This window comes from Lissotriton helveticus, chromosome 1_1, assembly GCF_964261635.1.
Source record: "Lissotriton helveticus chromosome 1_1, aLisHel1.1, whole genome shotgun sequence".
NCBI classification, from domain to species: Eukaryota; Metazoa; Chordata; class Amphibia; order Caudata; family Salamandridae; genus Lissotriton; species Lissotriton helveticus.
The window spans coordinates 706,511,003-706,530,105 of record NC_136057.1 but is presented as its reverse complement, the minus strand read 5'-3'; the positions used below and the strand labels follow the sequence as shown (position 1 = coordinate 706,530,105).

At 43.7% G+C, this 19,103-nt stretch overlaps 1 protein-coding gene across 1 annotated transcript in view; it reads left to right on the top strand.

Moving 5' to 3' along the window:
• Window positions 1–19,103, top strand: part of PTPRQ (protein tyrosine phosphatase receptor type Q) — a 1,500,794-nt gene that overhangs the window by 954,432 nt on the left and 527,259 nt on the right. The window contains exons 41-42 of the mRNA XM_078647981.1: window positions 14,180–14,321; window positions 15,782–16,051. Coding sequence (XP_078504107.1) covers window positions 14,180–14,321; window positions 15,782–16,051 — 412 coding nt within the window. The remainder of the gene's footprint in view (window positions 1–14,179; window positions 14,322–15,781; window positions 16,052–19,103) is intronic.

Here is a 19,103-nt window from a genome sequence, read left to right as displayed (position 1 = left end):
AGAAAACCTGGGGGGAAATGATGGAGCTAACGTATCCACGGCCTTAGTCACCCAGTCTGTAAATCCAGCAAGGCCTCCCTCAAAATCACATGGGAGGGCAGGTCTGGAAGTATCCAAGACCTGATTGAACACGAGCGGATCAATTTTGCTGAATGCTGGTTTACGGTGGCTACGAGCACGGGGGTCAGCATTGGTGGTTGCCCATGAAAAAATAGGTTAAAAAATGGTCCGACCAGAGGACTGGACACAGATCTTCTACTGTAATGGTGAAATTAGTGCATATAGGATCCAGAATATTTCCCACTTGGTGGGTGGGACTGATTATCCACTGGGAGAGTTGGGCCAGATGAAGAATATCCAATACATCGGACGATTCCCTGGCCTCTGCCTGATCGAGATGAATATTAAGAGCTCCTAAAACAATATAGTTGGAGAATCGGAGAGCCAGAGGGACAACAATGTCACCAAATGACTGAAGAAAGGGCCCCATGGGGCCAGGAGGTTTATAAATCAGAGAACCCCCTAGGGTAAAATGGGCAGAGAAGCGAATGCTGAAATCCAGTGCTTAGCAGTCCCCCCATGGAGAAACATCCCCTCTCCAAAAGTCCCATTTGTCTTTATAAATAATAGCCACTCCACCCCCTCTTCCATCTGGGCGATCCACTCTAGAGATCGTGTAACCCTTGGGCATGGCCTGGGTGACAATAGGATTGGACGTGGAATCAAGCCATGTCTCTATAATGACTAGAAGGTCCAGAGGTCTATCGACACGGAGGTCAAACACATCCAAATGTAAGCTTGTCAGTGTGGCAGCCTATCGTGTTCTGCATGCAGCCTATATTTTACTGGGTGTAATAAACTGTTTATGCTAATTGACATACATATTCACTGTGCTCACTGTCACAGACTGGTTCCTCATGATAGTACAAATTACCGGGTATATATTCCAGTGCACCAACCTGCATTAAAATCAGTGATCATATTAACCAACTCAGCTTTCCTATCCCACGGATACATTTCACTTGCATTTAGAATGGGATTGCATGGCGAAATATCGTTGTCAAAAATATTACCCCCAAAAAAGCGAGGCCTAAGATATCAACTCTACATACTTTGTATGTAAAGTAAAAAATATTGTCCACAAAAATATAGAAAACCACAATAGAACCATAGAAAGATATTTATTATAAATTTTACTCACGACACACTATATTAACATTTAAAGACTATAGCTGAAATAGACAAAATAAATAACTTACAAGCCTAAAATAAAAACAAACACTAATAAACATAATATTAATTTTTTTAAAATATTTTACCATTAATGATAGAACATGCTAATAATAATTCAATGTAATTATAAACACTACATATTAAAAAATAATCAATTATACATTAAAATAAAAAATAAATGAATAAAATATTACTTCCGATTTTTTTTATTACATTATCCTACTTTTAAAATCAAAACAAAAAAATTATTAAAACAATTTTAAAAAATCAGGTAAAAAAATACACTTGGAGGGGTCAAGTTCATTACTTCTACTCCAACTTGTGCAACAGTAGGGATATTGTTAGACTTTGGAGAAGTCTGATTTACATATGCAGCAGTAGGGAAAGTGTTTGTTGGAAATTGGATTACTGGCTGAGGGAGGCAAAACACTACTCAAGCAGTAACCACGGGGCATATTTACAAGGGCTTTATCTCTGCTTTTTCGGCTTAAAAAGCCAAAAAAGCGGCGATAAAACTATCACCCTATTTACAAGAGGGTGCTAACATGCATAATCGCATGTTAGCACCTGTTTTCCCAATGCCGCCCCTTGCATCTCTAATGAGATGCAAAGTGGGCGTCACTGGGCGTACCCTGGATGGACAACCTTGCAAATATAGCTGATGTTCACATGGCGATATTTACAAGGATGACCCAGCATTTTAGCACACATTAGTTTTTGGAGAAAACTGCTGTTTACTCCAAAAACTAACGTCTGCTAAAATGCAGACTTACCTATCCCTAACATTGGGGTGGATTATGCTGATACGACCCTGTGGGTCGCATCAGCAAGGTTATCGCCGTTTTGCAGGGAACATCACTGGAAAACCAGCGATGTTCCCTGCAAAATGGCGATAACCTCACTATCTCTGGAATTTGTATCGCCCTGGAGTAATGCGTTGTTAATAACGCGCTTCCAGGGCAATAAATTCCAGCGATAGCCTGCGAGAATAAAATTATCGCTAAGCACGGCCAGCGATAGTTCGCTGGCCGTTGATAATATGTCCCCACAATCTCTGTCAGGGTGAAACAAAAACAAACCCCAAATTAACCTGTGCTTAAGACTCTGGTAGCTTGGCACAAAGCAGTTAGGTTTAACTTATATGCAATGCTGAAACTGTTTATAAAGCACTTCAAACAGTAATAAAGAAAATCCCACGCCAATTTAGAAAAATCAAGTGAAATTTAATAATTTTTTTGAGACCAAAACAACAAACATTCAATCAATAGAACCGGGGATATGCAATTATACAGGTTTCAGACAAATAAAGCTCCTAAAAGCAGAAAGCGCAACTCGCAGTTATCTGGCCGTGCGAGACAGGAGGAATGTCACAAGTTCGGGCTGACTGAACACAGGCCACATACAGGGACCAGGTTAGTCACACTGAAAGGGTTACCTTCAGAGTCCAGTGTAAAGATTTAAATTTGCTCTGGAAGGGGCCACGAGGAGCAGGGAGAGTGTGCATATGGTCTTCAATGTAACGTAGAGGGCAGGCCAGAATTCACAGACTATTGTCGTTGTAGCATGAAGATCCTGTCAGGCATCATGGACACTCATAGCTGGAGCTTTGCATTAGTGGTCAAAGTGAGCTGTCGATGCTGAACTGAAAACTGCAGATATTGTGTTTCCTGGCATCCCTGGCAGTCGCTGTGGCATGAAGTGTCAGGTTCACCGGAGCTTCGCGTTGGCAGGTGTGGTCATTAAGACCATGGAACAGAACTGTTCACTTTTGTGAAGAGCCAAAAACTTAAAGATTCCTACTTTTCTTTGGAGAGGAGCTCAACTGATAACACACCAAAAGTCCAGGACCACAAGGGCACCTCTTGGGGGTCAGGAACTCCCTCTAGCAAAGGCCAGCAGGGCTCAGGCAGGTCCTTGCAGCAGATCAGCTGGGTAGTTGTAGGGAGCCTCTGGAGCTTGTAATGTCCCTGTAGCTCAGAGAAGGAGGCCAGTCAGCTGCCCCTTGGAAATGATAGGTGCAGGACCAGTCTTCCTTCTCAGCAAGCAGGGCAGTAGCCAACAGAGCAGCAGAGTAGCAGGGCAGCAGAATAGTAGACCTTCTGGAACCAAAACAGCACAGTGATTCTTCTGTAGTATCCACAGGTCCAGAAGTATACTGAAGAGTTGGGTCTGAGGGTCCACTATTTATATCTGGTACCTTCTTTCAAGTAGAAAATGTTTCTAGAGAATTCCCTTTGAAGTCCTTGAAGTTTCCTTCCTCGCCCGCCATGGCTACAAGCTAGCTGCATGAACAATACAGTGGTGACAAATCCTTTGTGAATGCAGGACACAGCTTATACAGTTGCAAGTGGGCCTGTGCCCATGCTGCCAGTTGATGGCCCAGCCAGGCGCACCTGATCCCTCTATTGTGTGGCTCTTTGGGAGGAATAATCAAAGTCCAACTACAAACTACACCCTGTAATGTGACCCCGGAACAGGCTGCAGGCACCAAATAAGGTAGGAAAATGCCAAATTTCTAACAGTGCCATTTTCAAAAGTGTAACTTAAAGTCTGACTTTACCATACTTTTTTCATTACAATTTCTCAGACACCAAACACAAAAGATTTACCTGTTCCCAATCAAAGGTTAGTACTTAATAAATGTAATAAGGCAACCCAACGTTATCCTATGCGAGATACAGGCCTTGCAGTAGTGAAAAAAGAACTTAAGAGTTTTTCACTACCAGGGCATTGAAGACATAAAATTATGTGTCTAACTTTCTAAATACACTGCACCATGCCCATTGTGCTATTTAGGGCCCACTCTAGGGGTGACATAAGTATTAAAAGGGTAGGTTTAGGCCTGGGAAAACATTTATTTCGTCTGGCAAAAATGGAAGTTTAAACTACACACAGATGTTGCAATGGCAGGCCTAGGACATGTTTAAAAAGCTACTAAAGTGGGAGGCACAATGAGTGCCTCGGACCCACTAGTTGCATTTAATTTACAGGCCCTGGCCACATGTTGTACCACTTTACTAGGGATTTACAAGTAAATGAAATGTGCCAATAGGGTGAAAGTCATTGTTACCATGTTTAAATAAGAGAGGACAAGCACTTTAGCACCAGTTAGAAGTAGTAAAGTTTGCAGAGTCGCAAGAGCCAACACAAATGGGTTCAGAAAACAGGAGGGTGAAGGGAGTGACCCTCAGAAAAGGGAAGTCCAACATTGTTCAGGTTTACTACTCCCACTTCAACCTGAGCAGCAGTTAAAAAATATTGGACTCTGGAGGGGCTAAACTAACTATTCCCACTCCAACATAAGCAACAGTAGGGAAGGTTTTGGACTTTGAAAGGGTCACAGTTACTATTCCCACTCCAACCTGAGGAGATGTGGCCAAAAGACCAGAACTACTTTCTTTGGAACTGGTGAATCAGGTTTGTGTCCCAGTGTTAACTCAACATCCTGTGATTCTGGGAGGATTACTTAATGTCCGTTGTCCTAAAATATATTTGACCTTGTGTAATATTATCTGGCCCTCACATAAAGCACTCTAATTCCCTTGGGCCAAGTTTGTGCTCTAAAAAAACACAATAAATAAATAGATAAATAAAACAGTAGGAATTCGGAGGGGTCAGATTTACTATTTCCACACCAACATAAGCAACAGTAGAGTGAGTGTAAGTTTAAAAATAGATTTATATTTGTCCTACCCTATTACCTTAACATTGCAATAACCACAAAAACAAATTAAATTATTAACATAAAATATATATTTTTTAAATAACACTATATAATAATTATACAAAAAAGTAAACATAATATATTTAATTATTATACAAATGAATAAAAACAATCACATAATTAACACAATAATTTTGCCTAATTGAAAGAGTAACAAATACATATTTTTAAAATGTACTACTAATTAACTCAGAAACTGTACAATTATCAAATTAACAAATTAAAACATGTAGCATCTTTATAATCACTAAAAATGAAAATACTAAAAAATCTTTTCACCCTCTTTCACTACAAACGTAATAGCCCACGCCAAAAAAATAATTGATATAGATTAATAAAGTTACAATATATTGGCAAATCAAAAAAACAAAACATCCCACTAAAAATAAATTAAACATATGTACCATTAAAATACTAACAACGTTTTACACAAATATGACTAAAATTCAACAAAATAATTAATAAAAATGTTAACTATAATTTAAACAATAATATGAGGCTTAAAAATGTTTTCTTACCTTCTGCCTTCTGTCTCACATTGTTTTTGATGTCACAATATGCGTGTCTCACAATATATTTGAAACAATATTTTGGTGAAATACCTATTATTCATTTAAGGTATGTGTGTTATATGTTATAAGCAGCTACCTGTAGTTGAAGGGCAAACAAAATTGGTACAGAATATGTTGTTCTTTTTAGTTATGTGTTTTACCTTGCCCCCGCACTCACTGAACCCACCTCCATTCTTCTGAGGACCCATATACATTTTTAATAGTTTCTATAAAATGCTCATGCACGAAGGGTAAAAAATATTTTTGACTGCATGCTGGACTTTGTTTTTGCTGGTTTTGGGACTCTGGGCACTTTACCACTGATCAGTGCTAAAGTGCAAGTGCTTCCTCTGGGAAATATGATTGTGATTGGTTATCCATGATTGGCATATTTGATTTACTGGCAAGTCCCTTGTAAAGTGTACTGTGTGCACCCAGGGCCTGTGAATCAAATGCTACTAATGGGCCTGCCACACTGGTTGTGCCACCCACATGAGTAGCACTGAAAACATGTCTCAGGCCTGCCACTGCATTGTCTGCAAGTGCAGTTTTAAACTGCCATGTCGACCTGGCAAGTGCATCCACTTGCCAGGCTCAAATCACCCCTTTTATTACATGTAAGGCACCCCTAAGGTAGACGCAAGGTAGCCCCATGGGCAGGGCGCAGTGTATGTGAAAGGTAGGGCAGGCGCTGGTATGTTTTACATGGCCTGATAGTGAAATACTGCCAATTTCGTTTTTCACTATTGCAAGGTCTATCACTCCCATAGGTTATCATTGGAGCTGCCTAAAGTGTAACTTTCATTTGGGAAAATATAGAGATTTGTTTTTTGAGTGCCCTAAACTCGGGATTTAAAAACACATATTTCTATGTAGGTGGTTTGTAAATTGTGTGTTTAAAAATGCCAGTTTTAGAAAGTGGGCATTTTCTTGCTTTTCCATTCTGTGCCTCTGCCTGCCTGTAGAATCCATGCCTGGTTTATACTGACAGTTGGGCTGTTTGTTAATTCACACTAGATATTCACACAAGTGGAGCTGATGTGTGCCCTGCTTATTGTAATTGCCTAGCGCCCGGCTGATATCCCTTCCTGAGCTAGTGTGGTGTGACAAGTTCTCTTTGACACCAGAATAGGGCTGTGCCTGTCCTCTCACAATGCACCCCCCTGTAGTGTGTCTGGAGCAAGGTCAGTGAACTACAAAGACTATCCTTTGAAGTATGCCTACTTCAAAGGCAAAAAGGGTAAACATATAACCCCGCAATATTTAAAACACTTCAGGATCAAGAGGAAATTCTGCCAAGAAGAAGAGATGGAATAGCTGTAAGAGGAGAACTGCCACTCTGCTTGTTGCTGTGCTGTGCTGGCCTGCTGCTTGCTTCTTCTGTCGTAGGCAGAGGAAGGACTGGACTGTACATTCTTATCCTGCTTATCAAGGTTCTCCAAAGGCTTGTGTTTACCTGCCTCCTGTTGAAAGTCTCAGGGCCATCAAATACTTCATATGCAGCTCCCCTGAACTCCTCTGCTGGGAGTTCTGACCTGCTAAGTGGTGCCCATTCCAGTTCTGGGCCCTTGGAGGTGGTTTTTCTGCTTCTAGGACTAAAAATCCACACATCAGCCTTCAGCACCTGTTTTTCCCACCATAAGCTTGCAGTGCGTTTGAAAACCCAAATCGTCACCTCAATGAGCTGGAGAATTGACGCAGAACCTGTCGTGTGGCTGAGAAACTGCTGCAGAACGGAGATGGATTAAACCCAGATCTGTTGACTGGGTGTGGGTGTTTGATTGGTTCAGATGCTCCGTCCATCACCACCCCCTTTTGTACCACTTTGTTCGCCATAAGTTGGCAGGGTATGCTCAGACGTGAGTCCCTTGCACACTTTGCCACTGGATTCAAGCAAGCCGGGCTGAAGACGGCTGAAATGCCAGAAACCGGTCCTCGGAAGCTTGTTTCCGGTCCAGGGAAGGCATGGCTTGGCAGTTCGGGCTGGACTGTTCCCATGAGGCACAGGGTCAGACTGATTTGCATATGGCCATGTCTGAACTGGGGTGGTAGAGTGGGCTAAAGAACGCTGATGGATTAAACCCAGATCTGTTGACTGGGTGTGGGTGTTTGATTGGTTCAGATGCTCCGTCCATCACCACCCCCTTTTGTACCACTTTGTTCGCCATAAGTTGGCAGGGTATGCTTAGACGTGAGTCCCTTGCTCACTTTGCCACTGGATTCAAGCAAGCCGGGCTGAAGACGGCTGACATGCCAGAAACCGGTCCTCGGAAGCTTGTTTCCGGTCCAGGGAAGGCATGGCTTGGCAGTTCGGGAAGGACTGTTACCATGAGGCACAGGGACAGACTGATTTGCATATGGCCATGTCTGAACTGGGGAGGCAGAGTGGGCTAAAGAACGGTGATGGATTAAACCCAGATCTGTTGACTGGGTGTGGGTGTTTGATTGGTTCAGATGCTCCGTCCATCACCCCCCCCCCCCCTTTTGTACCACTTTGTTCGCCATAAGTTGGCAGGGTATGCTCAGACGTGAGTCCCTTGCTCACTTTGCCACTGGATACAAGCAAGCCGGGCTGAAGACTGCTGAAATGCCAGAAACCGGTCCTCGGAAGCTTGTTTCCGGTCCAGGGAAGGCATGGCTTGGCAGTTCGGGCTGGACTGTTCCCATGAGGCACAGGGTCAGACTGATTTTCATATGGCCATGTCTGAACTGGGGTGGCAGAGTGGGCTAAAGAACGGTGATGGATTAAACCCAGATCTGTTGACTGGGTGTGGGTGTTTGATTGGTTCAGATGCTCCGTAAATCACCACCCCCTTTGTACCACAGCCGAGTCCTGAGCACCGTGTCTCCAACGTTCGAGACCCCCGTTCCGACTTTGACACAGGCCCTGCTGTGCGACTGAAGGAATCGACGCATCACCAATCCGCGGCTGTGAAATTCGACGCAGCGATGATTTTGCCATCACATCAACCCAGAGCACATGAATTTTCCACGCTTTGCACCTGTTCACCAAGTCTCCAGCAACGCCGTAAGGTACCGAGGTTGCATGTTCGGAATTGGATGCATCTCTTCCCCTTGCAGTAAGGAATCAACACAAGACTCCTGCATGCAGCAGAACTGACGCCTCCATTCCCTTGGGACTCAAGAATTGACACATCACTTGTGTTTTCAAATACTTCCCTCCCATGTGTCTGCTTTTCATATCGGATATTGCCGCATCAAAGGTACTTTGTGCTTAAATCAATGCATCCATAGAGTTCTATGGAAAAACTTGCTTAAACCTTTAAAAATTGATATATTTGCTTATGTTTGTTGGACTTTTTTTTTTTTGGTCTTGTTTTGTTTAGATAAAGATTGGGTATGTTAGCTTTCTAAATTGGTGTGGTGTCCATTTGTAGTGGTTTTACTGTGTTACTGTGTGTTTCATGTACAAATGCTTTGCACATTGCCTCTGAGATAGGCCTGACTGCTTGTTCCAAGCTACCAAGCCTGAGAGCAGGGGTTATATTGGGTGCGTAACTCCCTTAAACTGAGTAGAAGGAAGGACCGGGTGCATACCACGCCCAACTCGAGACCATCATTTCTAACAGGTATTTTTTATTTGTCTGAGAAGTATATTTCAGCTAGACACTGGTATGCGGCACAGATAAGACGCAACAAGCCCTGAGTCCTCACAGTCTCCTTGCTGACAATTTACTAAGGAGCCGAGGGACTGTAATTGGTGACCTCCCAAGGCTAGCACTCGGTGAAGCACCAATGGTCGTGACTGCCCTAAAGCTGGCACTTGCAGGGCCATCAAATAAACCAAACCATTAATTATTGGGGAAACACCTGTACAGTCCAAAAGCTATTATTCAAACTGAGCCTCAATTTTAAAACAGTTTTCTAGTGCGGGTATCGGTGGAGTCACTGAAATATTGTTGAATTGACTCAACTATTTATGTGTGTGATAATGACCATTTGAAGATCATTATAGCAATGTTTCTTATATATATTAAAAAAAATACGGGTCAGTTTCATAAAGAAGTTTTCAGCATTGAACATACATTTATGGCAAAATATCACTTTATTTTATGCCTGTTGGGAACTCAGAGAAGGATTTCTGACAGGCATCAACAGCATTACTGCTGTGGATTTCTCTGCCGTAATTGCTGAGAAATCTTCAGCAGTAAGCTACACTTGGAAAGGGTGGTGGAATGCATGGATTAAGGAGTGGTTTGCCTTAAAAGTCTGTAAATATGTGTAAATACGTGCAAACTTTCAAGTTTATTGGTTGTTAAAAATATCGATCCAACTCTTTCACACCATAGAAATGGTCAGAGTTGTACTCTAGTAAGCTGCTGGAGTAATTACACTTCCAGGGTGGGAATGATTAATCTCCAAACACTGAGTTTGTAGAGGTGGAAGGGTTTCATCATGAAAATGTGAAGAAAAGAAAAAAATTTGAAATTGCACATCGAGATGCATTTCCCCAGGGTCGAGATGTAACTAATGTAAATTCCACATTACGGTACCGGGACCCAAGGAAAATGTCATATTACATTCCCAAGTACTACACTTAGGAACCTATGCACGTACTAGCTTCCATGCATACTATTGGCAAAGTTTGGACATTTCCAAAAGTAGTAAACCTAGCCCTGTTGTATGTATGTATATTTGTGGTATTCATATAGCATCTTTGCAGCCTAAAAGGTTCAAATGCAAAGACACATTCAATGTTCCGAAACTGGAGCCGGTTTCGGGCAGTCCTCATTGATTTGTGGATATTGTTCAAGATCCTAGATCCACAGACAGACAAGATTCAGTGCCTTATTTTTTCTTGTTTCGCTTCTTTGTCTCCAGTCTGATGGTGTCCTATCTGCAGGTGTGTAAATAGCTACCCGAGATGGTGAGCTTGTCAGACAGATATACAGTGGTCAAACCCACAAAAGGTGATGGGAGGAATGCTCGCAATAAGTCTAACCATTGGCAACTGCTTGGGGTAGCATTCAAACCATTGTTGAATTGGCTGAGTCCACAATGTCACCTCAGGTTGGACTCAGCCATATGAAAATCAGTATTATCCCTGCTCCAATAGGAAATGTTCAGCCCCAACTATCAGACCAAGTCCTCCCTGAACGTGAACACAAGGAATCCGAGACCTTTTTTTGTCCTGATTTGTGCTCATCAGTTGGAAGTTGCTTGGTTGCAGTGGCACAGTGAGCATAGGAACCATGTCTGTGCATACCGTTACTGCTTAGGGCGGTACAATAAACACACAAAAGGTGATATGAGGAATGCTTGCCATAGTCTAATCACGCGCAATTGCTTGTAATTGTATTCCAATCCATTGTTCTTTTGCCCACCATACCACCTCAGTTGGGACCCAGCCTTATGGAAATCATTCTTGACCCTGGTCCTCCCAGAATAGGAACACAACCAACCGAGATATACAGTGATGAAAATCGTAGGAGTTCTACTACCAATGTAGATTTACTGCTTTTATTGCATCTTCTGAAAACCTGTTGTAAATGCCTTTAAGAAGTTAAGAGAACACCACATGTACTTAACTTCTTAGTTCTGACCATGCATCCCCTTCTAAAGTGTAATTCTCGTCTGTAAAAAGAATTCTGCAGTAAGACAAAAAAAATACAGCAACAGTTAATTACATTGCACCCGTTCATTGTAGCACACAGCTGCATTTCTAGAAAATATTTGAAAATGTAATTTCCTGAGCTAGCTCTACATCGGTAGGAAAGGCAGAGTCCCAGTGCTTATTTTGAGCTGGTGTTAGCCGGCTCTTAGCACCAGCACTTAATTCTCTAGACAAGCACATGGTCGAGCTGTTTGTCTATTTTTGAGGTGAGCAGATCAACAAGTGTTTCATGATTTAGTATACATTAGAAATGTATTACTACCAACCGTTCAGGTCATTTCTAAGCTTCAGGTAACCAGGAGCAGTCCAAATTGTGACACTTGTAAGGGAGTAGTTGTGTTAGTAATGATGTTGGCTGTGCTGGCAGAAGCTGCAGTGGCTTCCTGAGTAGGGCCCTGGCATTTTTTTTCTTTTACAAATTAAGCACCACAATGACCCCACAAGTAAAAGGCATTTCTTCAACATACATAAAATGGAAAAATACCGTTCGAGACAGAGGCAGACATATGGAGAAGGAGAGTGAGAATTATCATATATATATATATATATATTGGACAGATCTTGAGACACCCAGAGATGGAGAACATTGGACAGTCTGGATCTTAAACATGTGCATTTGTGGAGGGCCCAGCTCAGTGTTTTATTACAATTCCTACAACACATCAATTTAACTGTGAATTTCCTTATGTTAGTGCTGCAGATGACAAAGCTCTTAGATAGAGAGAAGCAACCACTGCTAACTACTTGCCAGCTATGCTGTCTGCAGTACAGGCTATAGCTCGGAGAAATTCCAGGTTAAATAAATATGCTTTCGAAAGTGCATTGCAAATAAAATAGTCCACAGCTGTACCCCGCGTTAGCGTGCACGTTCATGATACCACCCTGGGAAGACTGATATACTCTTTGGCATTATACTGATAGCAGATAGAGGCAGGACAAGAGAAAGAGATAGATTGATGGATAGATACATTCCAGACACGTAACTGAAGTATTAAACAGTGGAAGATATAGTCTATGAATATCATACACTTTTATTGTTAACGTTTCCTCTGATCTACTCACTCTGTGGTAGTGTGCAGTACTATTTATCTATTTATAAGTGTGAGCATGGGTTTTGGCTACATAATTGTTTGTGACATCCATGTTAATGAGGCTACCTACACCAGACTCCTAGCATTCCAGAGCCATTATTTAAAAAAGTCACCAGTGTTCATCGAGTATCTGTTAATGGATTGTACAAAACACTTCCATTGTCCGGCTACACACTGTGCAACACAAAATGCAACAACTTTCACTGTGACCAATAGGGTTTGCGAGAAGGAGTAGTTTAAATAAGGTGAGGCTTCACCCCCTTCAGTCTCCTTCCTTAGCTCCTATTTGCCATCCTCCTCTACTGAGGTTTCATAAATACCGGAGATGCCGTTTAAGCCGCTAGATGCGGTGATGACCAGTTATGCTTCCATCCCCCATGATCATGGGCCTACTCCACAGTGCCCCTGCAAGGTGCATTGTAGGCTTGCTTAAGATTCTGATGACTGGTGAGATTGCCGGGTATGGGAATGCATATCATAAGAAAAGTATACAGTTCGTTTTTTGTGGAGTTAGAAGTATTAGATGTTTGTGAAAGAGAAACACTATGGGGTCTATTACGATGGCGGAAGGACCGCCACCGCACAGCCGGCAGTGGCAACCGCCGGCCTTGTGGTGGCGGTCCTTCCGCCATCAAACAGATATTTCCCACTGCCAGATTAGGATGGCGGTGGGAACATGAATGCTTCCGCCGCCATCAATCTTCCCGATTGCCTGGCGGAAGGTCCAGGGAGCCAAAAATGGTGGCGGTGCCTAGCAGGCACCATCCACCAGATTAGTATGCCAGCTTTAACCGGCCTGCAGTGTTTTGCAACGGGGCCTGTTGCGGGCCCCTGGGGTAGGAGGGGGTGGGTGGCTGCACTTGGGGGGTAACTTTGGTACCCCCCTTCATTGCCATGCTCTAGGTGGCAGGCACTGTGTGGTGCCTGGTATGTTGTGCATCGCAATGCAAAACATGGTAATTTAACATTGCGTAAGATGCTGCAGCCAGCAGCACCGTCTCCAATGTTAAACTACCAGGATGCACCCCCCAGTGTGGCAGGCACATCCTAATACGGAGGGTGGGACCGGCGCACCTATGGTGGATGGTCCCAGCTCTGCATGGATGGCTCACGAAGGTAAGTCTGCCTGCCGTCCTAATAGGCCCCTATGTTTGAAGTATAATAAAAATAAGAAACTGAAATGCTAGACTACCCTATCATCTTAACTGATAAGCTGCCAATATGTTTAGAGTCGGGTGAATGTCTTGTTTCTGCTGGTGGAGGCCCTGGTCACTCTGGTGTTTAACCCTTACACCACAGGCCCGACTGATGTTAGGCTTTTCGCGTAAGCGCCCCGGACCATCTAGGATTTGGGAGTTTGTTTTTGAAAAACAGAAATATTTTTGGGGCTGCCATATGAAACATGGCGGCCACTCACCAGACTTACAATGCCTCCAGAAAAACTGCTGTGGCTTCTCTGAAGGCTCAGATACCTCTGCCAGGCAGGGGAAATCTCTAATTATGATGGTTAGTAACCCGCCAGGGTGGTGGGGGTTATGACCTTTGTCCCCTAGATGAACAGCTCTCATAACTCTAAATAACCCCTTAACCAATACCTTTGAAACCTGAACTACATAACAGTATGCTCATGCCCGAGTCTGTGTAGAATCATAAAAGGTCAAAGAACAGTTGTATTCAAGCTGAAAGTTGGTAAATTAAATAACTGACAAATCATTATCCAGTGATACTCTTTTAAATGTTGCTTATTTTTTGTTGTATTTTTCATTCAAATGATGTCTAATATTGGCTTATTTCTTGCCAAAATCCATTCTTATGAAAAGGGCCTTCGTGCATTTAAATATTGTGGTGCTTCTGTGGTATGTTTTTAAGGTTGGTGTTATGTACAAATTCCATGCTCTTTGCGATGCATTAACACGTTTGTTATTATATATTGTATGCCCATTAGAACACCTCAGGCATGTATACTGAAGCACAACTTAAAGGACTGGAGCCATTTACAACATACTTTATCAGGGCATCTGCGTACACAAAATATGGGAATGGAAACCATTCTAGCAACACTGTCAGCTTCACAACAAAAGAATCAGGTAAGACATAGCTTCACAAATTACACAAAGTCTAATTTAAAATGAAGGGCCCACATTATGCAACAGGTGATACCATAGCACCCACTAATTAGGGGTCAAAGTATTCTTTTTGAAGTCACCATGCACAGCACCACAATCTCCTTACTAGTAGAGAATCCAGTTTACTTTGGGAGCCCACAGAACACTGCCTACTTAAAAAAAAAATAGTTAAATTGTTCGAAGTAAAATGGGCTGCATTTAAAAAAAAAAACTTTATTCAAAAGCAATCATTGACATGTTGGTCTGCTGAGCTGTGATGACTGCCATTTCTAATGGGTCGCAAATTGTGACCTACCTCATGAATATTGATGGAGTCTGGTCCCTTTGTAACCCACTAGGAATCACTAATTTAAAAATAAAATATTCATATATTTGGGATATCGATTGTGTTGTAATCCATACTTGGTATGCCCCGTTCCACCCCCCTTCCCTCTCTCCTCTTGGTACGTGCCAGCCTGGCATGCACGAACATTCCACAGCTGACTGGAAACTGTGATGGTGTATAGAGGCATTAAAGAAGACTTCTACAATTACAGTGTCTGCTTCTTCATTACAACACATCCCCAAATGGCAATTTGGAAAAAATCGCTATTTGGGAGTCGCTACTCTTGATATTTGTACATCTGGCTTCAAGTGACCACTAAGTAACCCATATCCAAGAGCATACATTACTACCTGCCTTCATACAGAGGTTAGGACCCCGCGCTGGGATGCCTGCTGTAGCTTATAGGATCTATCTATAAGAGAATGCCCTGCTTTTTTCCAGAATTAGAGAAAAGGCAATGTTTAGGAAAACTCGACACAGTGATAGGGAAAAGGAATAGCTTAATTAATTTGTGAGACAAGCAGTTAAATGTTATAAAGACCTATTTTTAGCCACTTTTTTCATTTAAATGCATATTTCAAGGTTGGAAGTGCAACTTTTTCCTTTTACAAATAACCTTGCTACCTCACCACTAAAATACAGATTGCTGGACTACATAACATTGCTTCACATTTAACATATTATCATATGTTTCACATACTTTTAAGTCACGTAAAGGAACAGGCTGCTTTTGGGGTTTTGATAGACTAGCATGCAATTGCTGTATCTTTCCCGCTTTTGATGCTAAACCACAATTTAAAATACAAATAGAAATTTAGGAAATGAAACACTGTGTATGTAACTGAAAGAGAGCATTGTTTTATATGTTCACCATCAACAGAGCTGCCATTTTGAAATTCGCTTCCAGCTCATTCCTTGATCCCGGGCTTTTGGAAACTCGCATTGTGTTGTTGATTACTAGGCTGTATTTGGGTCTAAAATCAAAGGCATCCTTGGACATCGGGAGCAATGAGAGGGATGCTAGTAATGTAATATTATTGCCTATGACTTAACCGTGTGGGAATGTTAACCTCTTGGTGCATGTGTGTCTCTTAAGCTCCAGATATTGTCCAGAATGTTCAATGCACAGCTACTAGCTGGCAGTCCATTTTAGTCCAGTGGGATGCGCCAACAAAGCCAAATGGATTGATTACTCATTACATCATAGTGTTTCAAAGCACTGCGAGCATGGTTGCGGCTCATGAGCATGTAAATACTATCAGAGAGCTGCTGGCAAACACCACTTACCATTTTAAAATAAGAGCTGCAACCTCGGCGGGCATAGGAGGAGAGCAGATATGCAATGCCACAACACCACCAGAAGAAGGTAATCATTTGCTTCTTTAATTCTGTAATGCATCCCAAGGCATAACGGTATATTCTAAGTTGACAACACGTGATAGCTGTTTTTTAGGTCTCGTCCTTTGGTCTACCTGGTTTCCTCACTTAACATAATGCCAATGTGCCTCCTATGCAACGCGACACTTTCTTGCAGTGATCTCACAAATGTGAAATGCAGCGCAACCAGCCATGATCGATAGAGGGGGCCAGATTAGCAGCAGAGGCCCGTGCAGGTAAGAACGGTGGCTACAGGTTGGAGGGGGGATTCGACAGATGACCACAGGGTGAAATTAAATAAATAATACATTGTCCCTCATTGTCGACTGTCAAAATCTCCCCCCCCCTTACCCCCCTACACCCGGCCCACCGCTCTTACCTGCAAGGGCCGCTGCTGCAGATTAGGAGTCTGTTACGTATTGATCAAATGTGGGTGATATGACTTAAAAAGCTTGTCAGTCACAGGCAGGGTGCATTAAAGAAAGAAAGAGAAATGCAAGCCTCGTATAACATTTGACACTTCTATAACACAAGTATATGTTGTGCTTAAGTTGCCTGTGAATTTACAAAGCTCCTGGGTTGCTTCTGGACTCTGAAAAATGAACAGCTGCATAAGTATGCATATTTTAAAACAGACCTATGCTGATTATGACAAAATATATCAGGGCCGGCCCTAGGCATGTGCAAACTGTGCACCTGCACAGGGCCGCCACACCCCAGGGGCCGCCACGACGAGGATCGGATCGGAAGGATCTGATACATCGTGGCACTGGCGGCCCCCTGGTGGCAGGATTTGGCGGCCTCTGGCTCCGAGGGGCCCCTCCGCGGCCGTGGAGCAGCTAGAAAGGCCGAAAGTGTAAAGGGGGTTCATTTTTGCGTAAAACCTAGGGACACACACAGGCACTATGAGCAGAGACAAAGTGCCATGAAGTTCGGAACTGGGGAGGGGAGGCACGGCATGGGGAGGAGCTGCGTCACGTGTTACAACTTGGCCATAGCGCCGGAAGGGGGGAGTGGGGACGTAAGGTCACGTCCTGCTGCCAGGGTTTTGAGGGAACCAACTGGGACTGAGGTAGAGGCTGGCTGCAGAGCTCACTGGTTTGCAGGCAGCAGTGCCACCGGAATGATGGTGCTCGGCTGGCTGGCAGCACTACAGATCGGATTGCACCTTCTGCTGGGCCGCCTGTTGCAGTGAGGCTAAAATATCTATGGCTGCCCCCTGCCAGCCAGTAAATAATTATTTCCGAGGCGCTGGAGGGCCGGTCGAGGGAGAGTGCTGGAGCCGGTGTCTGACTGTGACGAGAGCGGGACGAGGTACAGGCAGAGTGAGGCTGCTTCTCATCGCAGCTGTACAGGTCTCCGCAGTCATAATGGGCCCTAATTTCTGTCATGTATACAGATGAGCATTAAAAAAATTGAGTAAAGTCGAGACAACAGTGACCCTCAGAGAAGCAAAGAGCAGGACCACTAATGTCAGTCATGCACATTTGCAGTGCAACAATTAAAAGTGCGCAATAAGTCCAGTAAAAAAAAGACCGGAGCAGGTGCCTTGCTCTGTGGAAGGAAGGTAGGCCCAAGAGAAGCGGCTAGTACAGAGTGTTGCTGGGATTTTTGGAGCAGCAACTTAGACTGCACAAGGTAAGGCTGAGTGAGAGCAGATGCGTAGCTGTTTGCCAAAAATGTTTATATTTTTCATGACGGGTATGGCCTCTATCGAGAACACATGACTCAAAATTAATGTTTTCATATCAAAACAAACAGTGCAGCCTGGTGCGAGAGGGGGAGAGGGATAATGACAGAGAGGAGAGGGCTAGAGATTGAGCGCGTGAGAGAGGAGAGGGATACAAAGAGACAGAGAGGGGAGAGGGATAAAAGGATAGAGAGGAGAGAGAGAGCGTGCGAGAGGGGGAGAGGGATACAAAGAGACAGAGAGGAGAGGGATAAAAGGTTAGAGAGGAGAGGGATAGAGAGAGAGTGCGTGCGAGAGGGGGAGAGGGATAATAACAGAGGAGAGGGATAGAGAGCGAGCGCGTGAGAGAGGAGAGGGATACAAAGAGACAGAGAGGGGAGAGGGATAAAAGGATGGAGAGGGATAGAGAGAGAGCGTGCGAGAGGGGAGAGAGGGATAAAAAGAGACAGAGAGGGATAAAAGGATAGAGAGAGAGAGCGTGCAAGAGGGGGAGGGGTAAAGACAGAGAGGAGAGGGCTAGAGAGCAAGCGTGTGAGAGAGGAGAGGGATAAAAGGATAGAGAGGAGAGAGAGAGAGCGTGCGAGAGGGGGAGAGGGATACAAAGAGACAGAGAGGAGAGGGATAGAAGGTTAGAGAGGAGAGGGATAGAGAGAGCGTGCGAGAGGGGGAGAGGGATAATAACAGAGGAGAGGGATAGAGAGCGAGCGCGTGAGAGAGAGGAGGGATAACAGGATAGAGAGGAGAGAGAGAGCGTGCGAGAGGGGGAGAGGGATACAAAGAGACAGAGGAGAGGGATAAAAGGTTAGAGAGGAGAGAGAGAGCGTGCGAGAGGGGGAGAGGGCTACAAAGAGACAGAGAGGAGAGGGATAAAAGGTTAGAGAGGAGAGGGATAGAGAGAGCGTGCGAGAGGGGGAGAGGGATAATAACAGAGGAGAGGGATAGAGAGCGAGCGCGTGAGAGAGAGGAGAGGGATAAAAAGAGACAGGAGAGGGATAAAAGGATAGAGAGGAGAGGGCTAGAGAGAGCGAAAGCGTCGTGGTCACACACAGAGGAAAGCTTGCATTGTGAGATATAGTTGCCATAGTAGTTCATTCAAAAGACTGACGTGTAACTCTCTTTGTGGTGTTATTTCTGATATTTACATGTGTTGATCGTCTTCATTGCTTAATTTGGCCCGCAAGAAAGTGTCCCTCATAGTCATTGAAATGTCACTCATAATTACACTGAAATTATGAAAATGTCACGAATGGCAATCTGAAACCTTGGCAGCTATGAGGACGAGATGGGTGAGTCTTCCCCCGCCCCATCTCCACTCACAGGGCTACCAGCAGTATGTGATCTGACCTCATTG